General features: G+C 52.5%; 2 protein-coding genes across 18 annotated transcripts in view; one reads left to right on the forward strand and one right to left on the reverse strand.

The window, feature by feature from the left end:
- DLGAP2 (DLG associated protein 2) overlaps positions 1–341 on the reverse strand; it is an 817721-nt gene extending 817380 nt beyond the window's left edge. The window contains exon 1 of one of the 4 annotated variants that reach the window (XM_070599096.1): positions 123–341. The gene's annotated coding sequence lies outside the window, so the exon portion shown is untranslated. The remainder of the gene's footprint in view (positions 1–122) is intronic. The other 3 variants (XM_070599101.1, XM_070599105.1, XM_070599099.1) reach the window with 3 other exon arrangements.
- A 6715-nt stretch (positions 342–7056) lies between these two features.
- The window catches only part of ERICH1 (glutamate rich 1), a 144416-nt gene continuing 132833 nt past the window's right edge, over positions 7057–18639 (forward strand). For 7 of the 14 annotated variants that reach the window (XR_011534262.1, XR_011534267.1, XR_011534266.1 and 4 more), the window contains exon 1: positions 7062–7162. Coding sequence is in view for 7 of the 14 variants with exons in the window: in XM_070598444.1 (XP_070454545.1) it covers positions 7141–7162 (22 nt within the window). In the remaining 7 variants the exon portion in view is untranslated. Of the gene's footprint in view, positions 7163–12460; positions 12576–16314; positions 16449–18639 lie in introns of those variants that run through there. The other 7 variants (XM_070598443.1, XM_070598446.1, XR_011534261.1 and 4 more) reach the window with 5 other exon arrangements.

The raw sequence follows: 18639 nt of genomic DNA on the forward strand, positions 1-18639 counted from the left end.
GGCCACCCAGCCCCGGCCCCCGCCCTCGCGGGGTCCCCGCACCTCGACGGCTCCGCGCCCCCGCCGGCCCCGTTCCCGTTCCCGTTCCCGACCCCGCGCGCTCCGGGCCCCGGGGCTCGCACCTTCCTCAGCGCGGACATCCTCGGCTCCTGGTTCAGCGGGAGCAGCGCGGCATGGCGGGCCGGCCCCTCAGGCCGGGAGGAGGCTCGTGGGTCTGCCCGTCCGTCCGTCCGTCTGTCCGCTCTCCGTCCGCCGCCGCGGCTCCGACCGCTCGAGCCGCGCACGGTCGGTCCTGGCGGCGGCGCCTGCGCACTGGGCGTCCGGGGAGGCACCGGCGCACTGGGGGGCGGCCGGCGCGGCTTGGGGAGAAGGGCCGTGCGCGCGGGGTGGGGGTGGCGGGGCAGGCCTGGGCACCGCGACCCCTGCGACCCCGGCCCGCCCCCGCCCAGAGCGCATGGCCCGAGGAGCGCACCGCCCAGCCCGCCACCTGTGGCGCGGGGAGCGGCGGGTCACGCGGGGACAGCGAGGGACCCCAGGCGCCCCGAGCACGCCCCCGCCATCCGCGGCCCCCCCACCCCGCTGCGCGCCGAAAAGTTAGCCGGCGAATCCCACGCGCACCCAACACCTGGGAAGGTGCAGCCGCTCCGCGCGGGACGCGGGACGAGCTGGCGCATTAGCGCGAGGGGCTCTTGCACCCGGTGGAGTCGTCTCCATCCCCGTGCTCACGCGGCAGAGGGGACGCGGGAGCCGGTGTGTGTTCTCCGTGCTGGAGAGGGAGTCCACCCGGCTGCTGTGGGGCCCTGGAACGGAGCTGCCCTCTCCACGCGCGCCTTTCCCTGGAGAGGACACGTGCGGTGGTGTCTGCGAGACGAAGGGGCCGCGGCGCGTCCCCAGGCCCCGCAAACAGGAACACTGTCCTCTTGATGAGTAAACCCGGGTCAGGACGGGGAGCGCCGTCTGCGGGGTCTGTCCGCCGGCGTGTTTGCTGTCGGCCGCGTGTGGACGACTCGAGCCGAGGGATGAGAAGGAGAATTAATTCAGTAGAAGGTGTGTTGACAACTTGCAGCGATCTGGAAATTTTAGCGGCTTTGGCCATATTTTGATAGACCATAATTAAATTCATGGGAATGTCCATCCAAGATGGGATTGCCAGCAGGGAAGGAAAGTCGCTGTGGCACGGAGTGAAATGCACTCGGCAGGTAACCAGACTGACTGCTCCACGCCCCGCCCGGTGCAGTTACCTGATCCGGGGCCGTCGGGAAGCCCCATTGTTAATGCACCTGCAATAATGGAATTCGCCAAGTCTCTTAACTGGGTGGTTATGAGTATACGTGAGATAAAAGACTTGGAAGCTGCTAGAAAAAGTAAAAACGCGAAGATGAAAGTTTATAAGAAAATGGATAGGGATTAGAATAAGAACAGAATCAGGTGATCAAAAATATTTGGAATGGGGGGCTGGCCCCGTGGCCGAGTGGTTAAGTCCGCGCGCTCCGCTGCAGGCGGCCCAGTGTTTCGTTGGTTCGAATCCTGGGCGCGGACATGACACTGCTCATCAAACCACGCTGAGGCAGCGTCCCACATGCCACAACTAGAAGGACCCACAACGAAGAATATACAACTATGTACCGGGGGGCTTTGGGGAGAAAAAGGAAAAAATAAAATCTTAAAAATATATATATATATTTGGAATGGGACAAACCAGTCTTCTAGAAATTCAAAGACCTTAAAACAAAAACACTGTCTCTGTGAGATTTTTTTCATGTGATTGATCACTCATATTGATCAAATGCATTTTATTTCACAGAAAAGTTCCAAATGCTGAGGGGAGTGGATACAAGATGAATCGAAGAAACCTGCCCACGATTGCATTTCTCCTTAGTGTTTCTAGCATCTTCCAATTTGTATCCACTGTCAAAATCTCATGAAGTTGTGTGTGCCAAACTGCAACCAAAAATCTAGATTCTAGATCAATTTTTTAGTTTTAAAATTTACTTTCCACCTCTCCACATTCATCCCCATTCTTTCATCTAAGATTCATTTATTTATTGTCCTGAACACCTACAACAAAAATAACAAAAATGTCCTCAGTGCCTGTCATGTGTTCTCAATATGCAAGCAAATCAGGGAAACAGCCACTAGCCCATGAAGCTTTCAATCTAGACAGGGAGTCACTTTTCACAATAACACAGTAACATGATTATGGATTATAACTGCTTCTCTGAAGGAAAGATATACAATGTTGCCAGAGAATATTAAAAGGACAACAAATATAGATTGTGTTATCAGAGAAGAACTCTTTGAGGAAGTCATAATTATGTTAAATCTTTATCTTCCTCTGGGTTCCCCCACAAGCAGTGGATTTGGGACATTGATTTGGGAGACTGATCCAGGAAACCATACAGAGGAAGTAGGGAGAAAAGTGAGACAGGGAGGGCAGGAAAGTTAACAGAATGCATTATCAAGCTGGTTACCTGTGTGGACAACTAGGGGCTCAATCTGGGTGGGTGTTCCCCAGAGGGAACCGTGTGGAACGCACCTCAGAATTGCCTGCCTGAGGGTTGGAAGGCTGGACACTTTTCTGACTTCCATCCTCCAAGACTGATGATTGCTTCCCCACCCCACCCACAAGTTCCTCTGGCTGAGCAACTCCCATAGCTTCAGAGACACCCCTGAGGCCAACTGGCAAGGTTTGGAGTGGCAGCAAGTGGGCACAAGGGGATTGTGCAGCAGAACCAGGGTGAAGTCAGACATCCCTTCTGCCAGAGCCCTGGAGAGGGAATAAGATTCAGGCAAAGAAAGAGCAGGCCTGAAGAACCAGGGAGATGGAAGGGTGTGATGCTCTGCATGGTCAGAGTAACCGGGATAGAGTGAGAAAAGAAGAGTGTCTGCAGAGAGTCAGGGGTGTTTAAGGGACGTTTTAAGGACTTTGAATTGTATCCTATATACAAAGAAATTTGATGTAGGGTTTTGAGCAGGGAAAGAAGATTTTCTACATTGTGACAATTGTGTCATTTGTGGACAGAGTTTTATTTCTCCATCCCCACTCTGTATGCCTTTTATTTCCTTTTCTTGTCTTACTGCATTAGCTAGGACTTCCAGTGTGACATTGAAAAGGAATGGTGCGAGGGGCCATCCTTGCCTTGTTCCTGATGATGGGGGGAGCATCTAGTTTCTCACCATTAACTGTAGAGTTAACATGATATCAACTGTAGGGTCTTTGTTGATGTTCTTTATCAAGTTGAAGAAGTTCCCCTCTCTTCTTAGTCTGGTGAGAGTTTTTAATCACGGACTTTGGGTTTTGTCAAATGCTTTTTCTGCATCTATTGATATGAACATGTGATTTTTCCTCTTTAGCTTGTAAATGTGATGGATTACATTCATTGATTTTTGAATGGCAGTGAGATTTTTAAGAGATAATTTGGTGCTATGAGTTGAAGGTGGGATGGGAGTGAGAAAACAAGAGTGGAGTTAGGAGATCAATTTAAAAATGCCTGGAAAAACTCTAGTGAGAGACGATGAAGATATGAACTAGACAGTGGAAGTAGAAAATACTGCAGACAGAATGCACTTGGTATGATTTTTCTGGATGGTTGTGGGGGAAGAGAGAGGGAGAGGAGCACAGTGAATACCAGGGCTGGCCCTGCAGTTGGGCCACTGGTGCTTCTGGGACCACAAGTGGTTCATGAAGACTGATAAATGTGCACTGGAACTGGCGACATGGAGATCCTTGTGACCTTAGCAGAAGGAGTTACAGTGGAGTAGTGGACACACTGGGCAAGAGTCCACTGAAGATGACCAAGTGGACACTGACTTTGTCGTCAACTCTTTCAAGAAGTTTGGGTGTGACCGAGATTTAAGAAACAGGACTGGAGGAAAATATGCAGCCTAATCAAGACATTATTCCAGCTGTATTCCCTCTGTCTCCTGCACCGTTTATTTTTTAAACAGACTTTAGCTTTTAGAGCAGTTTTAGATTCACAGCAAAACTGAGGTGAAGGTGCAGAGATTTCCCTTATACTCCCTGCCCCCCACCATGCACATCCTCCCCCATTATCAACATCCCCACCAGATGGTGCATTTGTCACAACTGATGAACCTACATTGACATGTTGTCATCACCTAGACTCCACGGTTTACACTAGGGTTCGCTCTTGGTGTTGTACATTCGATAGGTTTGGACAAATGTATAATGACATGTAAGCCCCATTGTAGTATCATACAGAATATTTTCACTCTCCTAAAAATCCTCTGTGCTCCATCTATTCATCCCTCCTCCCCCTTAACCCCTCGCAACCACTGATCTCTTTACTGTCTCTGTAGTTTTGTCTTTTCCAGAATGTCATATAATTGGAATCATACATTATGTAGCCTTTTCAGATTGGCTTCTTTCACTTAGACATATGCATTTAAGTTTCCTCCATGCCTTTTCACGGCTCAATAACTCATTTCTTTTTACCATTGAATAATATTCCATTGTCTGGATAAACTAATTTATCCGTTCGCTTATTGAAGAGCATCTTGGTTGCTTCCAGGTTTGGGCAATTATGAATAAAGCTGCTATAAACATTCACGTGCAGGTTTTTGGGTGGACATAAGTGTTCAGCTCCCTTGGGTAAATACCAAGGAGTACAATTGCTAGACCGCATGGGAAGAGATGTTTAGTTTGGTAAGAAACTGTTAAAGTGTCTCCCAAACTGGCCGCACCATTTTGCATTCCCACCAGCAATGAGTGAGTTCTTGTAGCTCCGCATCCTCATCAGCATTTGGTGTTTTCAGTGTTCCGGATTTTGAACATTCCAATAGACATGTAATGCTATCTCACTGTAGTTTTAATTTGCATTTCCATGATGACATATTATGTGAAGCATCTTTTCATGTGCTTATTTGCCACCTGAATATCTTCTTTGGTGGGGTGTCTGTTACAGTCTTTGCCCCATTTTTATCATGTCATTTCTGTTCCATTGCTTATTTTTCAATCTCAACTTGGTAAGGTCTTTCAGCACACATATTTGCTCTGTGTGTGCTATATGCTCTGTTTTTTAAAAAACTCTCTTTTGATTATATGTGTATACATTCTGTCTTTAAAAACCTCCAGCTACTGCCCTATTTCTCTGGTCCCAGTAGAAAGTGGTCCACATTCAATGTCTTCAATTTCTCTCCTGCAGTTCTCCCTATTGAATTCCCATCAAGCTTTTGCCTCTACTCCTTCAACAAAATTACTGTAATCAAGGTCACTAATAACCTGCACTTGACAAATCCAATTGTCTGTGACCCGTCCTCCTCTTAAACCGTCAACATCATTTGAAACAAATGATGACATCTTTCACTTGGCTTCAGGACAGCTCGCTGTCTTTCCCTGTCCTCCCCGCCCACTCCCTCTCATGTGCCAGAGCTGGGACCTCCTCATCGCCCCTCTTTCCAAAATTTAGAGCACCTCAGAGCTCAGTTCTTGGACCACTTCTTTGTGTACACTCACTCACTCTTATAGCTTTAAATGCCACCTATATGCAGACAAACCCAGCTATATATCTCCATCCTGGGCCTTTCTCCTGATCTAGTCATATTCAACTGCTGAACTGATGCTTACATTTGCATGTGTAATGAGCATCTCAAACTTAATGTGTCTAACACTGCACACTACCACCCAGTGATGATGCTTCCAGAGCCTTCTCATCTCCTCACTGCAACTCCAGCCTTCCAGTTTCCAGACCACAAATGTGGAGTCGTTCCACACTTCTTTTCTGTCACAGCCCACACTTGATCAATCAGAAAATCTCTTTTGCTTTGTTTTCAAATATATCCCAAATCTAACCACTTCTTCCCATAACCTCAGATGCTGCCATCCTGATGCTAGCCACCCAGGTCTTTCTACTTGCAAAGACTCAGGCTGGACTCCATGCTTGCTCCCCCAAAAGCTACTCTCAGCCCAGTAACTCGAATGACTTCTTTAAGATGGACATCATATCATTTCACTCCTCTGCTCAAAACCGCCTGTGAATTTCCATCTCGCTCACTGGAAAGGTAGAGTTGCTATATTGCCCTGCCTGGTCTGGCCCCAACACTGAGGCCTCCCTTCCGTGTGTGATGGCCTCTACTCCTCCCCCTCACTCACTGAGCTGCAGTCACACTGGCCTTGGTGCTGCTCCAGACACAGTCACCCCAGGCCTCGGGGACACTCACTGTCCCTCTGCTCTGAGCCTCTTCACCCTCTGCTTCAAGCCTTGCTCAGATTACCTTCCTGACCCCAATCTCCCACCTTTGACATCCCCTTTTCCACTGTTTTTCTCCCAAGCACTCATCTCCGTGTGACATGCTGCCTATGTCACTTCAGGCTTTTCTGTCTCCTCTGGTCAGGCCATCCTGGAGGTATCCTCAGGAGCTAGAACAGTGCCCGACACGGACAGACACTCAGGAAGGATGTTTTCCAGGAAATGAATTCAAGGAAGAGGGTTAGAGGTCCAGACCCGGCGGAATGGGGCTGGAGGGGGTACCGGAAGGGGTCCTCCTGCTGGAGAGCACCTGCCCAGCTGTAACGGGGAAAGAGGGCAGCAGTGTGGACGCGGGTCGGGGACAGGGGCGGCGGTCTGGCTGACGGCAGCATCCAGACTCTCTTCCTCCCAGGTCCCCTTTCCCCTCGTCCCAGCTTCTGCGGACCTTAGGACGCCCAGGGCGGTGGGCACTAAGCAGACCCCTACCACTGCTCCCCTCCCTGGCCAACCCCGCGCCCTCCACGTGGGATGCGCGCGCTGGGACCCAGGGTGGGACCGTGGGCGGTCACCCAGGGACACAACCCGCCCCCGCTGGCCCCCTCACGCTGACCCCCCCAAGCTGACCCCCGTGCCGCTGACCCCCTCCCTCGTGACCCTTCTCCATGACGCCCTCCGCAGCCTTGGGGGCCGGGCTCCCCTGGATTCGGCCACGTCCCTCTGAGCATGCTCGGAGCCCCAGCACCCGCCCGCCACGCCCATAGCCAAGTAAGAGCCAATCCTCGGCCAGAGTGCAGCTGATTGGCATCCAGCGGCAGAGATCTTGGATCCGGATTGGGCACACCTGCTGTGGTGGGCGGGTCTACAGGGGCGGAATCCGGAAGCGCCTTCGCGCGGCTCGAGCCCGGCGGGGTCGTGGGGGTCGTGGGGCAGCATGGCGGCGTCCAGGAGGCAGGGTAGGCGGACGGTGGTCCGGGGGTCTGTGGGCACACGGTAGGAGGGCGGGGGTCCCGGGGTCTGTGGGGACACGGTAGGAGGGCGGGGGTCCGGGGGTCTGTGGGCACACGGTAGGCGGACGGGGGTCTGGGGGTCTGTGGGGAGACGGTAGGAGGGCAGGGGTCCGGGGGTCTGTGGGGAGACAGTAGGAGGACGGTGGTCCGGGGGTCTGTGGGCACACGGTAGGAGGGCGGGGGTCCGGGGGTCTGTGGGGACACGGTAGGCGGACGGGGGTCCGGGGGTCTGTGGGGAGACGGTAGGAGGGCGGGGGTCCGGGGGGGACTGGGGGACGGTGGGGGGCGGGGACGTTGGGGGGACCGAGGGGCCGTGGGAAGCGGAGGGACCGGGGGTCATGGGGGGATCGGGGGGTGGTGGGGGTCTGGGGGTACACGTAGGTGGGCGAGGGGCCGTGGAGGACAGGAGGACACGGCAGGCGGGCGGGGGCACCAGGGGTCCGGGGGGGCGTGTGCAGGGGACGCCTGCCCAGACCCCTCTCTCAGCCCGGGCAGCCTTGTGCTCGACCCAGACCCCGGCCCCCGCCGCAGCCTGCAGGGTGGGACCAGCGGCGCGCGAGTCCTGCAGGGTGGCCCAGCGGGGTGTCCTGCACCCGCCCCTACGCCCGCACCCGCACCGGCAGGCTCTTGGCAGAACAGAGCTCCTCTGAGCCCGGTCTCTTCGTCGGTCGGGCGGAGGAGGTGTTACTGTTTACCTGCGGCGGGCACGCTAGCCTTTCTGAAGCGAGGGCGGTATTTTTAACCAGGGTGCCATGTGTTCCACTGTAGTCTGGCAGTGCCTTAGGATTCAAGGTCCGAAGATACGGGGAACTCCCAACTCCTTATAAAGCCCAACAGACTGTGTCTTCTCATTACCCCATAATCGTCAACACTAAAATGAAGAAAGGGAAGGTTTTATTTTTTCCCAGTTTTATTGAGATAGAACTGATATACATCATTGTGTAAGTTTAAGGTGTACAGCATAGTGACATACATTTTTTTTCTTTTTATTTAAACCTCCAGGGCAACACAATCCCTAGTGAACAATTTCTTTTTCAGAAGATTGGCCCTGAGCTAACATCTGTTGCCAGTCTTTTTTTTGTTCTCCCCAAAGCCCCCCAGTACACAGTTGTGTATTCTAGTTGTGAGTGCCTCTGGTTGTGGCATGTGGACGCCGCCTCAGCATGGCTTGATGAGTGGTGCCATGTCTGTGCCCAGGATCCAAACCGGCGAAAACCTGGGCCAGCGAAGTGGAGTGTGTGACCTTAACCACTAGGCTTAGGCCCCCTATTTCTGGTTTTTTTGGTGATAGCCATTCTAACAGGTATGAGGTGATATGTCGTTGTGGTTTAGATTTGCGTTTCCCTGATGTTGAGCATCTTTTCATGTGCCTCTTGGCCATCTGTGTGTCTTCTTTGGAAAAACGTCTATTCAGATCTGCCTGTTTTTTTTAACTAGATTGTTTTTTCTTGTTATCGAGTTGTTATGTGTTCTTTATATGTTTTAGATATTAACTCCTTATCACATATGTATGGTTTGTAGATATTTTCTCCTGCTCAGTAGGTCACCTTTTCATTTTGTTAATGGTTTCCTTTCCCGTGCAGAAGCGTTTTGTCCCACTTGTCTATTTTTGCTTTGGTTGCCTTTGCTCTTGGTGTCACATCCAAAGCAATCATTGTCGAGATTGACATCAAGGAGCTCATCGCCTGTGTTTTCTTCTAGGAGTTTTATGGTTTTAGGTAAAAGTGAAGGCTTTAGATTGTTTCTCATGTTATTTGGATTAGTTTGGGCTGTGATTATTTCTTTCCTGTTTTACGTTTCAAACACATGATCCTGTTTTTGCCCTTTGAAATGAAAAGCCCAGCAGCCACTATGGTTAATAAGCATTTCCTTAAAATAAGAAAAGGAAACTAATTTCTCAGCAGGGCGGAAGACAAGAAAAGTCAGTATAGTTCTCAACTTGGGGGCTCCTTTTCAGAAAATGTCGAACTGGTGCTTCCCTGCTGCTCCAACCCCCTGCTGCTCCAACCCTGGGAGTTAGGGCTTCCATCTATTCAGCTTTAGACACGGAGCGTCTGGTTGATTACAGTGACTTGATTTCTGAGCATGGACTTTAGGCTCTTGGGTGGGCGTGATGGTGTTTTCGTGAGTGCCCCCTTGGAAGGAGGATCCCCGGGCTCTGCAGGTCGACATTGGGGCTCTTGGGGACGGGCCTGAGGAGGCGGCTCTCCAGGTCTTTGTGCGGACGGACGGCTGTCCTCTGCTCTTCTCCGTTTCGACTGGGAACTTCTGCTTCGCCTTGGATTCTGCTTGTTTTACGGCAGACCCACCTCTCTCTGCATCCTCCTCTAATTCCTCTGGTTTGCGACCCTTCCACGCCTGATGGTAAGTGCTCTTCCCTCCGCACCTGGTCGACTTGCAGCACCTCCTCAGCTCACTGGATTGAGACGAATGAACCTTCTCATTGTCATCAGCCAGGAGTCACGCTCCCTGAGACAGGCCTCCTACTCCCATTGACATGTAACAAACTGTTGGAGAAGCCTGGTTGTTTCAGACGTGCTTGGAAGGATGGGTAGTAAGTCTTGCAAGGAACCAGTGGAGGTGGGAAGAGGATGCTGGCTTTGCACGCCCCCTCCTAACGAGGGCCCCTGGAGAGCGCTTGTGCTGGTGACTTGTGAGCTCCAGGAGCACGTAGGGCTCTACACTGGGGAAAACCCCAAGCTCTCACCATTGCTGAAGCGTGAAACCCGGGCACCGCTTGTGTCCCATGTCTCATCTTGTGTGGCTCGTGACGAGTGTCACCTTAGGGCACGTGTGGCAGATGGGAAGACGGCTGGGGCAGACTTGCAGAGTCTTTGCTCTCCAAGAACAGCGTCCCCCAGGTGGGCAGGAGGCCCTGGGCCGTCTGCCTTTATGGGCGGGTGGGGAGCTGGAACGCTTGTAGCCCATCAGCTGTAGCCTGTCCTTGGGGCTCTGCTCCCTGCGCGTTCCTCGTGCCGCATCTGCTAAGCACCTCTATCTGGGTCTGCAGCTGCAGGGGCCCCACTCAAACTCCCTTCCCTGTGGCACCTGGGCCTGGGGCTGTCCTTGGCCGTCCTGTCTGGGCTGCTGGCTGCTGCTGAAGGAGCATCCCAGAGCCGCAGCCTCCGCGTTCAAAGAAGGTGCCCAGCTCAGGCCCAGAGCGAGAGAGCTCGACATGGGGTGGCTGGCAGGCCATTGGAAGCGCCGGCCTGAGGTTTCCCTGGGAGTCGATTACTCTGCTGAGGAATGCGGCTCCCAGTGCGATTTTCACAGAGCTCCTCAGGGTCAGCAGGGAGGCTTTTGCCTTCGAAGCCGCGCTGTTAGAGTAGGAAACAGGGTTTTCAGCGCACTCTATTTTATGCCAGGCAAGGACGAACAGCCCTGGAGGGTCACTGGGGCCTGGCTCTGAACCTCTGAGTTACCAGGCAGCCCCCACAGTGGACAGCCCGTCTGACTCAGGGAGTCGTGTGAAGGGTCCCCTGGCGCACAGCCAGCAGGTGTGGACGGCTCACAGGACGCCTCTCAGAGGCTCGGGGTAGCTTGTCCTTTGTGCCACCCTGCTCCCCGAGGCTGCACATGCGATTCGAGCGCCTCTCAGACCCGCACGCTTGGGTGGGACTTGCAGACAGTGGCAATGCCTGAGTGCCAGGCGAGGAGAGCCTGCGTGAGCAGGAGGTCACCGTGGGCCAGGTCCCGGCCAGGAGGGGATGCTCGGTTCCTGTGCACACCTGCCGCTCCCCATGGTGCCACGGACCCCACCGCCCACGCCCCCTGCTCCTGTATCTGAGAGAGTCTGTGGTGGAGGAGTAAGTGCACAGATGCCAGGAGAACAGAGCAGTGACCTTGGCCCCAGCGGCGTGCCCTCCACCCACAGCCCCCACACTTTAGGCAGTCACCTACCTCTTTAATCCTGAGATTTCTCATCAAGATGGAAATAGTAAACCCTGCCTCGTGGGCTTAGAGGATCGAAGGCCTGGATGCCTGTGATGCTGCTTTCTCACAGTCTCATGGCACTTGTGCAGGCCTCAGGGGCGGCCTCGACTGTCTGCGCCTCACGCCCCGCCTGTGGGCCGTGGGGCAGAGCGTGCCAGTGTGGGAACGCGTGCTCTAACGCAGGCGGTCCAGGGCTTTTGTAGGAATTTGTTCCTGCTGAGGACTTCCTGCCAGAGGGCCAGGCTGGGTCTTCCCAGTGGGCCGCTCCCGGGAGTCAGGAGTGTGCAGCAGCCTGGTGGATGAGGCCCCCAGGCCATCGGCATCACCAAGTCTTTGTCCTCCAGGGACCCTCCTCAGATGAGCTGGCAGCTGTCAGCGGGCCTCACTCACTGGCCAAACCTCTGATATCCCCACGTCCTGAGGAGGGCTTTGTGGTCAGCATGACATACCCCCTTATTGGGGCATTCCCTGTGGTCCAGGCCCTGATGCGAGTGTTCTTGAAGCAGCGGGAGTGGGGCTTGTGAGTCTGTGTGTGTCTGTGCATCTGTGTTTGTGTGTGTGCATGTGTGTCTGCGTGTATGTGCATGTATGTCTGTGCCTGCATGTGTGTATATGCATGTCTGTATGTGTGTACGTGTCTCTCTGTGTTTGTGTGTGTCTGCCTGTATATATGTGTGTGTCTGTATATATGTGTGTGTCTGTCCGTGTATGTGCCTATGTGTCCCTGTGTGTTTGTATGTGTCTGTGTATATATGTCTGTGCATGTGTCATGTGTGTGCCTGCATGCATGTATATGTGTCTCTGTGTGTGTGTATATATGTATGTGTCTTAGTGTGTGCCTGCATGTGTGTAAGTGTGTGTATGTATCTGTGTGTGCATGTGTGTATATGTGTGTCTCTGTGTGTTTGTGCACATGTGTATGTGTCTTCCCAGTTACACGCCCGGACCTAGGCACACTGGCGGCAGCCCCCTGAGTCCCAGAGCCGCAGGTGCTGGGGGTGCGGCTTGGCTGGGAGGAGACCCGTTCTCTGTGCTGAGCTGCCTGCAGGTGTGGCGGGGTGGAGGCGACGGTCTGGCAGAGCTTTGTCCTGGCGGTGCCTGCGGGGCCCCGTGCAGACAGGCAAGCAGGGCTTGCTGACCTGCGGGAGAGCCCCCGCTCTGTTTGTCCACACGAGTCTCACTTGGGTGTTGTCTCTGTGTTCTGTGAGATACAACAGATCCTTTATTCTGGAATAGAAGGAACCTCTCTGTGGTCAGTGCTGCCTAGGGCAGAGCTGGCAGCAGGACCGGCTCCCTGCTGTTCCAGGTCCTGCACGCACTGTTTCCTCCATGGGCTCACGTGCCCTCTGGATCATCACTGCCCGATCCCTGTCTGCTTCTTCCTGTGAGGAGGCGTCCCATGCTCCCGGTGCCTGGCACACAGCAGGTTCAGCAAGCGTTGCTGAGTGAAGGAGTGAATGAAGGGCCTGGGTTTCTGTGAACAGAGGGGGTGTGTGCATGGTGGAGAAGGTTGCTGTGCTGGCCCCCAGGCCAGGGAAGCTTCCGTTCTAGATAGGAGCTGGGCAGCTGGTACAGGTTGCAAGTGGAGGGTAGGTGTTTGCTTCTATAGAAGACAGATCTGAAAGTGGACAGGGGAGGTGTGGCACGGGGCAGGCCCAGCGGCAGGCTGGCCGGCCAGCATGTTGTTGGCATGTCTTTGGGGGCATGAGACGATGTGGAATAAGGCAGCAGCCGGAGGCATGGGTGGTAGGCATAGGGAGAGAGATTCCCCAGAAGCTGGCGTGGTGCCTGCCGGGCTGTGCGAGGCAGGAGGTGTGCTCTGTGGGCAGGTGCAGTGTGCTTCTGGATTGGATGAGAGTCGGGCTGGGGTGCGGAGGGAGGGGCTTCATCATCTGGATACCGGGTGCCCAGCTGTGGGAGATGGGTTTACAGTGGGAGGTGGGCCTGTGCCCTCACACGAGTTCCCTGGGACCCTGAGGTGCCCAGCGGTGGGAGGCTGCACTCACAGCAGCAGGTGGGCCTGTGCCCTCACACGAGTTCCCTGGGACCCTCAGGTGCCCAGCAGCGGGAGGCTGCACTCACAGTGGGAGGTGGGCCTGTGCCCTCACACGAGTTCCCTGGGACCCTCAGGTGCCCAGCAGCGGGAGGCTGCACTCACAGCGGGAGGTGAGCCTGTGCCCTCACACGAGTTCCCTGGGACCCTCAGGTGCCCAGCAGCGGGAGGCTGCACTCACAGTGGGAGGTGGGCCTGTGCCCTCACACGAGTTCCCTGGGACCCTCAGGTGCCCAGCAGCAGGAGGCTGCACTCACAGCGGGAGGTGGGCCTGTGCCCTCACACGAGTTCCCTGGGACCCTCAGGTGCCCAGCAGCAGGAGGCTGCACTCACAGCGGGAGGTGGGCCTGTGCCCTCACACGAGTTCCCTGGGACCCTCAGGTGCCCAGCAGCGGGAGGCTGCACTCACAGCGGGAGGTGGGCCTGTGCCCTCACACGAGTTCCCTGGGACCCCCAGGTGCCCAGCGGTGGGAGGCTGCACTCACAGCGGGAGGTGGGCCTGCACCCTCACACGAGTTCCCAGGGACCCTCAGGTGCCCAGCAGCGGGAGGCTGCACTCACAGCAGCAGGTGGGCCTGTGCCCTCACACGAGTTCCCTGGGACCCCCAGGTGCCCAGCAGCGGGAGGCTGCACTCACAGTGGGAGGTGGGCCTGTGCCCTCACACGAGTTCCCTGGGACCCTCAGGTGCCTTGGCTACAAGATGCGGGCTGTTCTTTGTGTTTTATGAGACAGTCAGTCAGCTTAGCCACAAGAGGAGAGAGGAGCGGCTTGGGAATCGAAGTTTATTGTGCTTGTGGGTCCCAGAGCCAGGCGGCACACTAAACCACACGAGGCAGCAGACAGGAGCAAGGGGAAGAACTGGGCCATGGCCTTTCCCGGGGTTCCCACAGGAAGGCAGGCAGGGCAGGGGAGCACTCAGACTGGCTGGATGGAATCGTTTCCTTGGGTTTGGGCTTTAGGCAGAGGACTCTCGCTGCTGGGCACAGGGCAGGTGGAGGGGCCAGCTCTGGTGGCTGGTGGGCATGTTAGAGGCTTGCTCCTGCTCTGCTCTCTCTGAGGATCGGCCAGCTGCGAGGGGTGGTCTCTCCCAGCCAGAGGGTTTTAAGATGTCAGAGCATCATGATATACAGAAAATTAAAAATATACACAGCAATGGGGAGACAGTAGGGTTGTTGTGAGGATTAAATCAGGTAATGTGTGTGAAGTGTGTGGTCCCACTGTCAGCCAACTGCCCAGCGTGGGTGTGAAGGAGGCCGGGGCACTCGCCTGGCCCTGAGAACAGCAGCACAGATGACTTGGGCGGTAGGGGGTTGAGGGGGCAGGGGTGCACCTTGTTCAAGGGGAGGCAGACACCCATGGCCTAGAGACTAGAGAAATAGCCGGCGCCTGGGCGAGACAGGACCCTGCCTTGAAGACGCAATGGAAGGAGCTGGTTCCTCGAGCGAGGTGGCCTAGGGATGCCCGCGGGGTGGTGGTGGGTGTGCTGTGGCCTCCTCTGGCTCTGGGTGGGTGGCCTGGCGGTGTGGTGCAGAAGTGGAAGTACCGGCATTCCAGAGCATCTGCTCCTGACATCCTCCCAAGTGACTGGCTCCCTACTTGTGCAAGGACCCGTGTCTGTGTACTGTGGTTGAGTTCAGGATCCGGCTGATGAAGAAGCCAGTGTTAAGGAAACCGGAAAGAATTAAAATATTGGAGTAGAAACGATAATTTACCCTCTCCCTCCCAGTTATGACGAAGCACGCCTCTGAATGGCCGTCTGGGTGGGCCCTCACCTGTGTGGCCCTGTCCCGTCCGTCCTCAGCATATTTGGGTGAGAAAACACCTTGGAGAGCACAGCGGTTGCTGGGGCCCCGTCCTGGGGGCCCGGAGCAGCGTCCCTGCTGTCCTTCTGTCCCCTGGGTTCAGGTGTGCTCACCAGCCCCTGATGAAAACGATAACAGCTCTGAATGGTTAGGGTACAGAAGTGCTGCAAACGTCTCTACAAGGAAACATTTTGGACAAAGTTTAGAATATTACAGGGGTGTTTTTAGTGTTAAAATTTGGGGAGAAAATGAATATTTAGTGTGTACCAACTACTTGGGGATACCACATCAGAGTGGTCGTGGTGTAAGATTCTAATTATGTCCCATTTGAGTACTATTTCTGGTCTTATTTTGAGTACTGTTTTCCTTTTAATTAATATTTCAGAAAGCTTGCCAACTCTTGCTTAAATCTTAGCTAATTATTTTCCATTTCTAGTTCCATTATGAAACTCATTAAGAAACTATCACTCACTGGATTAGCATACTGTACTGCACTTTTCTTTCTTATGAAGTGACGAGGCACTATTACCAATTTATTCCTTTCTTCCTAGATTATAGGCAAAGGGTAAATAACTCATTATAAGAGTAAAATGAAAAAAAATTGAATATGGTTTCTGAGAAAGTTATGGATAGGCTAGCAGATACTCAGCAGGTATTTAAACATGAGAAGAGAAAATTGAAAATTTCAAATTCCAAGAAATACAAAAACCCTAAGAAAATTTAAATTTAGATTCTGTTGACACAAGATGCACAGATGTCAGGGTGGAAAAGGGAATCACCTGAGCCGGTTTTACTGAGATAGGGGGATTCTCAGTTTTCTTTAAGACTGTGAGTTGGCGGCGTGTATGTGTGTTTCGTGGGAGCTTGTGGAAGATTTTCTCTACGGCTGAGGTGAGGAGGGACGCCACCAAGTCGGCCATGGAGAAAGTTTCTGTGAATGTCCATTTCTGGTCTTATTTTCAGTAGCAGTTTTTTGTTTAAGTGTAATTTCAAAAAGCCTGCTAACTCCTGTGTCAAATTCTGGATGATAGCACTTTTCCGTTCATAAGTCTGCTAATTGGAAACTCAGAAAAGGGACGTCAGAAACCTCTTTGTTCCACTGTCTGTGTGTCTTTCCAAGTGAAATATCAAGAAGCCACATTTTCAAGTTATCTGTAGTATTTGTGGTCTCCATAATTTTCATGTAATTCCAATGAGGCTGTGGTCCCCTCACTTACTGCTTCCCGTTAACATCTGCCTTTGAAGCAGTTTTTGAACTAATTTCATCCCTCATGTCCCCAAATTGTGTCTACATGTCTTTTGTCCCCAGACAGTCGTGCTTTTCCAAGAGATGCAGGTGTGTAGGCGTGATGACACAAGTCATGAAATATTTGGCTGGAGAATCACACAGAATGAACATCATTTCTGACCTCCTCCGTTATGGGAAGGCTCTCCAGATGCACAGTATGTATCCACATAGGAAAAGGACAGGCATGGTTTCACCCTGATTTTACATTGAGTACACTGTGTACACAGACACTGTGGGGGGCAGATGCCACTTTGCAATCAAAGTGAACTTTTGTAAGGAAAAGAAAAGTATTCCTGGTGTCAATGGGGTAACTCATTGCATGGTCTCAAAGGTCATGGGTTGCTTTTTTTTTCTACCACGTATTTTTCATTTTCCTTTGCTTTTTTCAGATTGGAATATTATAGAAGAAAAAGTTGCTATTTCCATGCTTTTTCCCATAAGTACCTTTTCAAATGGAATGCAGCCCTCGTCCCGAGTCGGGAGACTTTCCGGCTGGAAAGCGACCTAGAAGGGGCCGCTCTTTCTTGTCTGTTGGTTTACCCTCTTCCCTGCAGGAGCTTGTCAAACGCTTCACAGTTCTTGGGCTTCTGCCCTGACACCATAGCAAACAGAGAAACAATTCCTTGAAATGCTGCCATTAACACCTTTGTTAAAAATGGAAGAAGCTCTTCCTTTTTTATACCCAACTGTTAGATTTTAAATCAAGTAACAGCATTGAAGAGTTTAGAATTGAATAGGTTTACCGCCAGCAATCAAACTGTTTCCTTTGGAGGTATATATATTTACAGTTTTTCCTAGGTTTCTAATTTCCAAAGAACACCTTCTTGAAAGATTTTATGTTTATTTGGCTTGTGTCTTTAAATTGAAATGTCAAGTTCAGGCAGTCCTCTCTGAAAATTACATCAACATCCCTGGTTCCTCTGTGATAAGGAGGCTTACCCTCCCTGTCTGGTGTTTCACAGATCAATTTCAGACACTGTTTCCTCCTTGGTGCCTCTCCTGTCGATCCTGATGCCTGTCCACGTGGTGGTTGTACTGTTTTCCTGCACGGTGGCTTTTCCGATTGGTGTAAAACATCCATTTCCTGCTTCTTCGCTTTCTTGTGATTGCTTTTTGACGGACAGCAGAGTTTCAGGTCAAAACTTGCTCCTGCTGCTGGAGGAGCAGCCGGTGGATGAGGTGTGAAGATGCCACGCCTCGGCAGCTGTGGTGCAGCAGAGCACTCTCCCTGGCTCACGTGGTTTGGGGGGCTTCTGAGAGCTGGGTGTGACACCGAGCTGCCTTCCAGGGCAGAGTGCCCTCCATTTGTTTTGTTTTGTTTTTGAGCCATTGGAAAATAAGCAGAAAAGAGACTTTTAACATCCAAATTGATTTATAGGCCTACATTTGTAGTAGGTACACATTCACACACACACACATGCACAGTAGGTTGAGAGGAGCATTTCAGCAAACCAAAAATGACGAGTGCTTTTTAAAAACGATGCTTCGCTGTTTTTCAGTACCCTGAAAAATAACTGCTTTGCATTCTGCTTTCAGCATGAGTCACTAAGTAGACGTGGCCGGTTAGAAGACCCACTCTGTTTACAGAATTGAGTCCACCGTGTAGGAAACCAGCCAGCAGTCCGAGGGTGCTCATCTCATTCATAACTCTGCAGGCTCGACATGGCAGCGAGAGTTTAAGTGGCTGTACAACTTTTTTTTTTGGTCTAAAATAGCTGGTTGTTTCTGTTCAAATAAACTGTGAGCTCCTTCAGGGAGGGGAGACTTTGTGTGACTGCACCAGTGCTTGGCGGCCACTTCGTCCTTAGGAGTCCAGAGGTGTGGGGACCGCTGGGGGGCGGTTCTTGAGGGCGCTCCAAGGGCTTGGTCACAGTCGCAGAGTACGCTGCGTGCAGGTGGCTCCGTGCTGCGTTCTTACTCCCTGTGTCGTTGGGATCAAGTGACATTCGCCAGTGAGTCTGCTAGAAATATTAGTTGGTAGAAAGTAGTTATTGATATTTTAATTTTGCTTGTTACACATTGCTCTTTTAAAACTGATTTAAGAAGATTAAAATCATAGTACTTTTAGAAAGACTATGCTTTAAACGTTGGCAGCTGAAACTATTAGATGTATATTTACCAGATCATTTTATTCTGAAGTTGCTGGATACTCGGCTTGTGTTAAGGTTTATTAGTTGAAATTCTAATTGAAGACAAAGCTCCCAGTTGACATTGAGATCCCATTACAACGTCTCTTTGAGGCCGTCTCTTCTTGCGCTCTTGACTCCACACGTTGTGAGTAACTCCTGGATCGTGGGTATGGCGACGTAAACCAGCGTTCTCCAGGACACGATCTCCAGGTTGTCC

This window comes from Equus przewalskii, chromosome 28, assembly GCF_037783145.1.
Source record: "Equus przewalskii isolate Varuska chromosome 28, EquPr2, whole genome shotgun sequence".
In the NCBI taxonomy this organism is placed as follows: domain Eukaryota; kingdom Metazoa; phylum Chordata; class Mammalia; order Perissodactyla; family Equidae; genus Equus; species Equus przewalskii.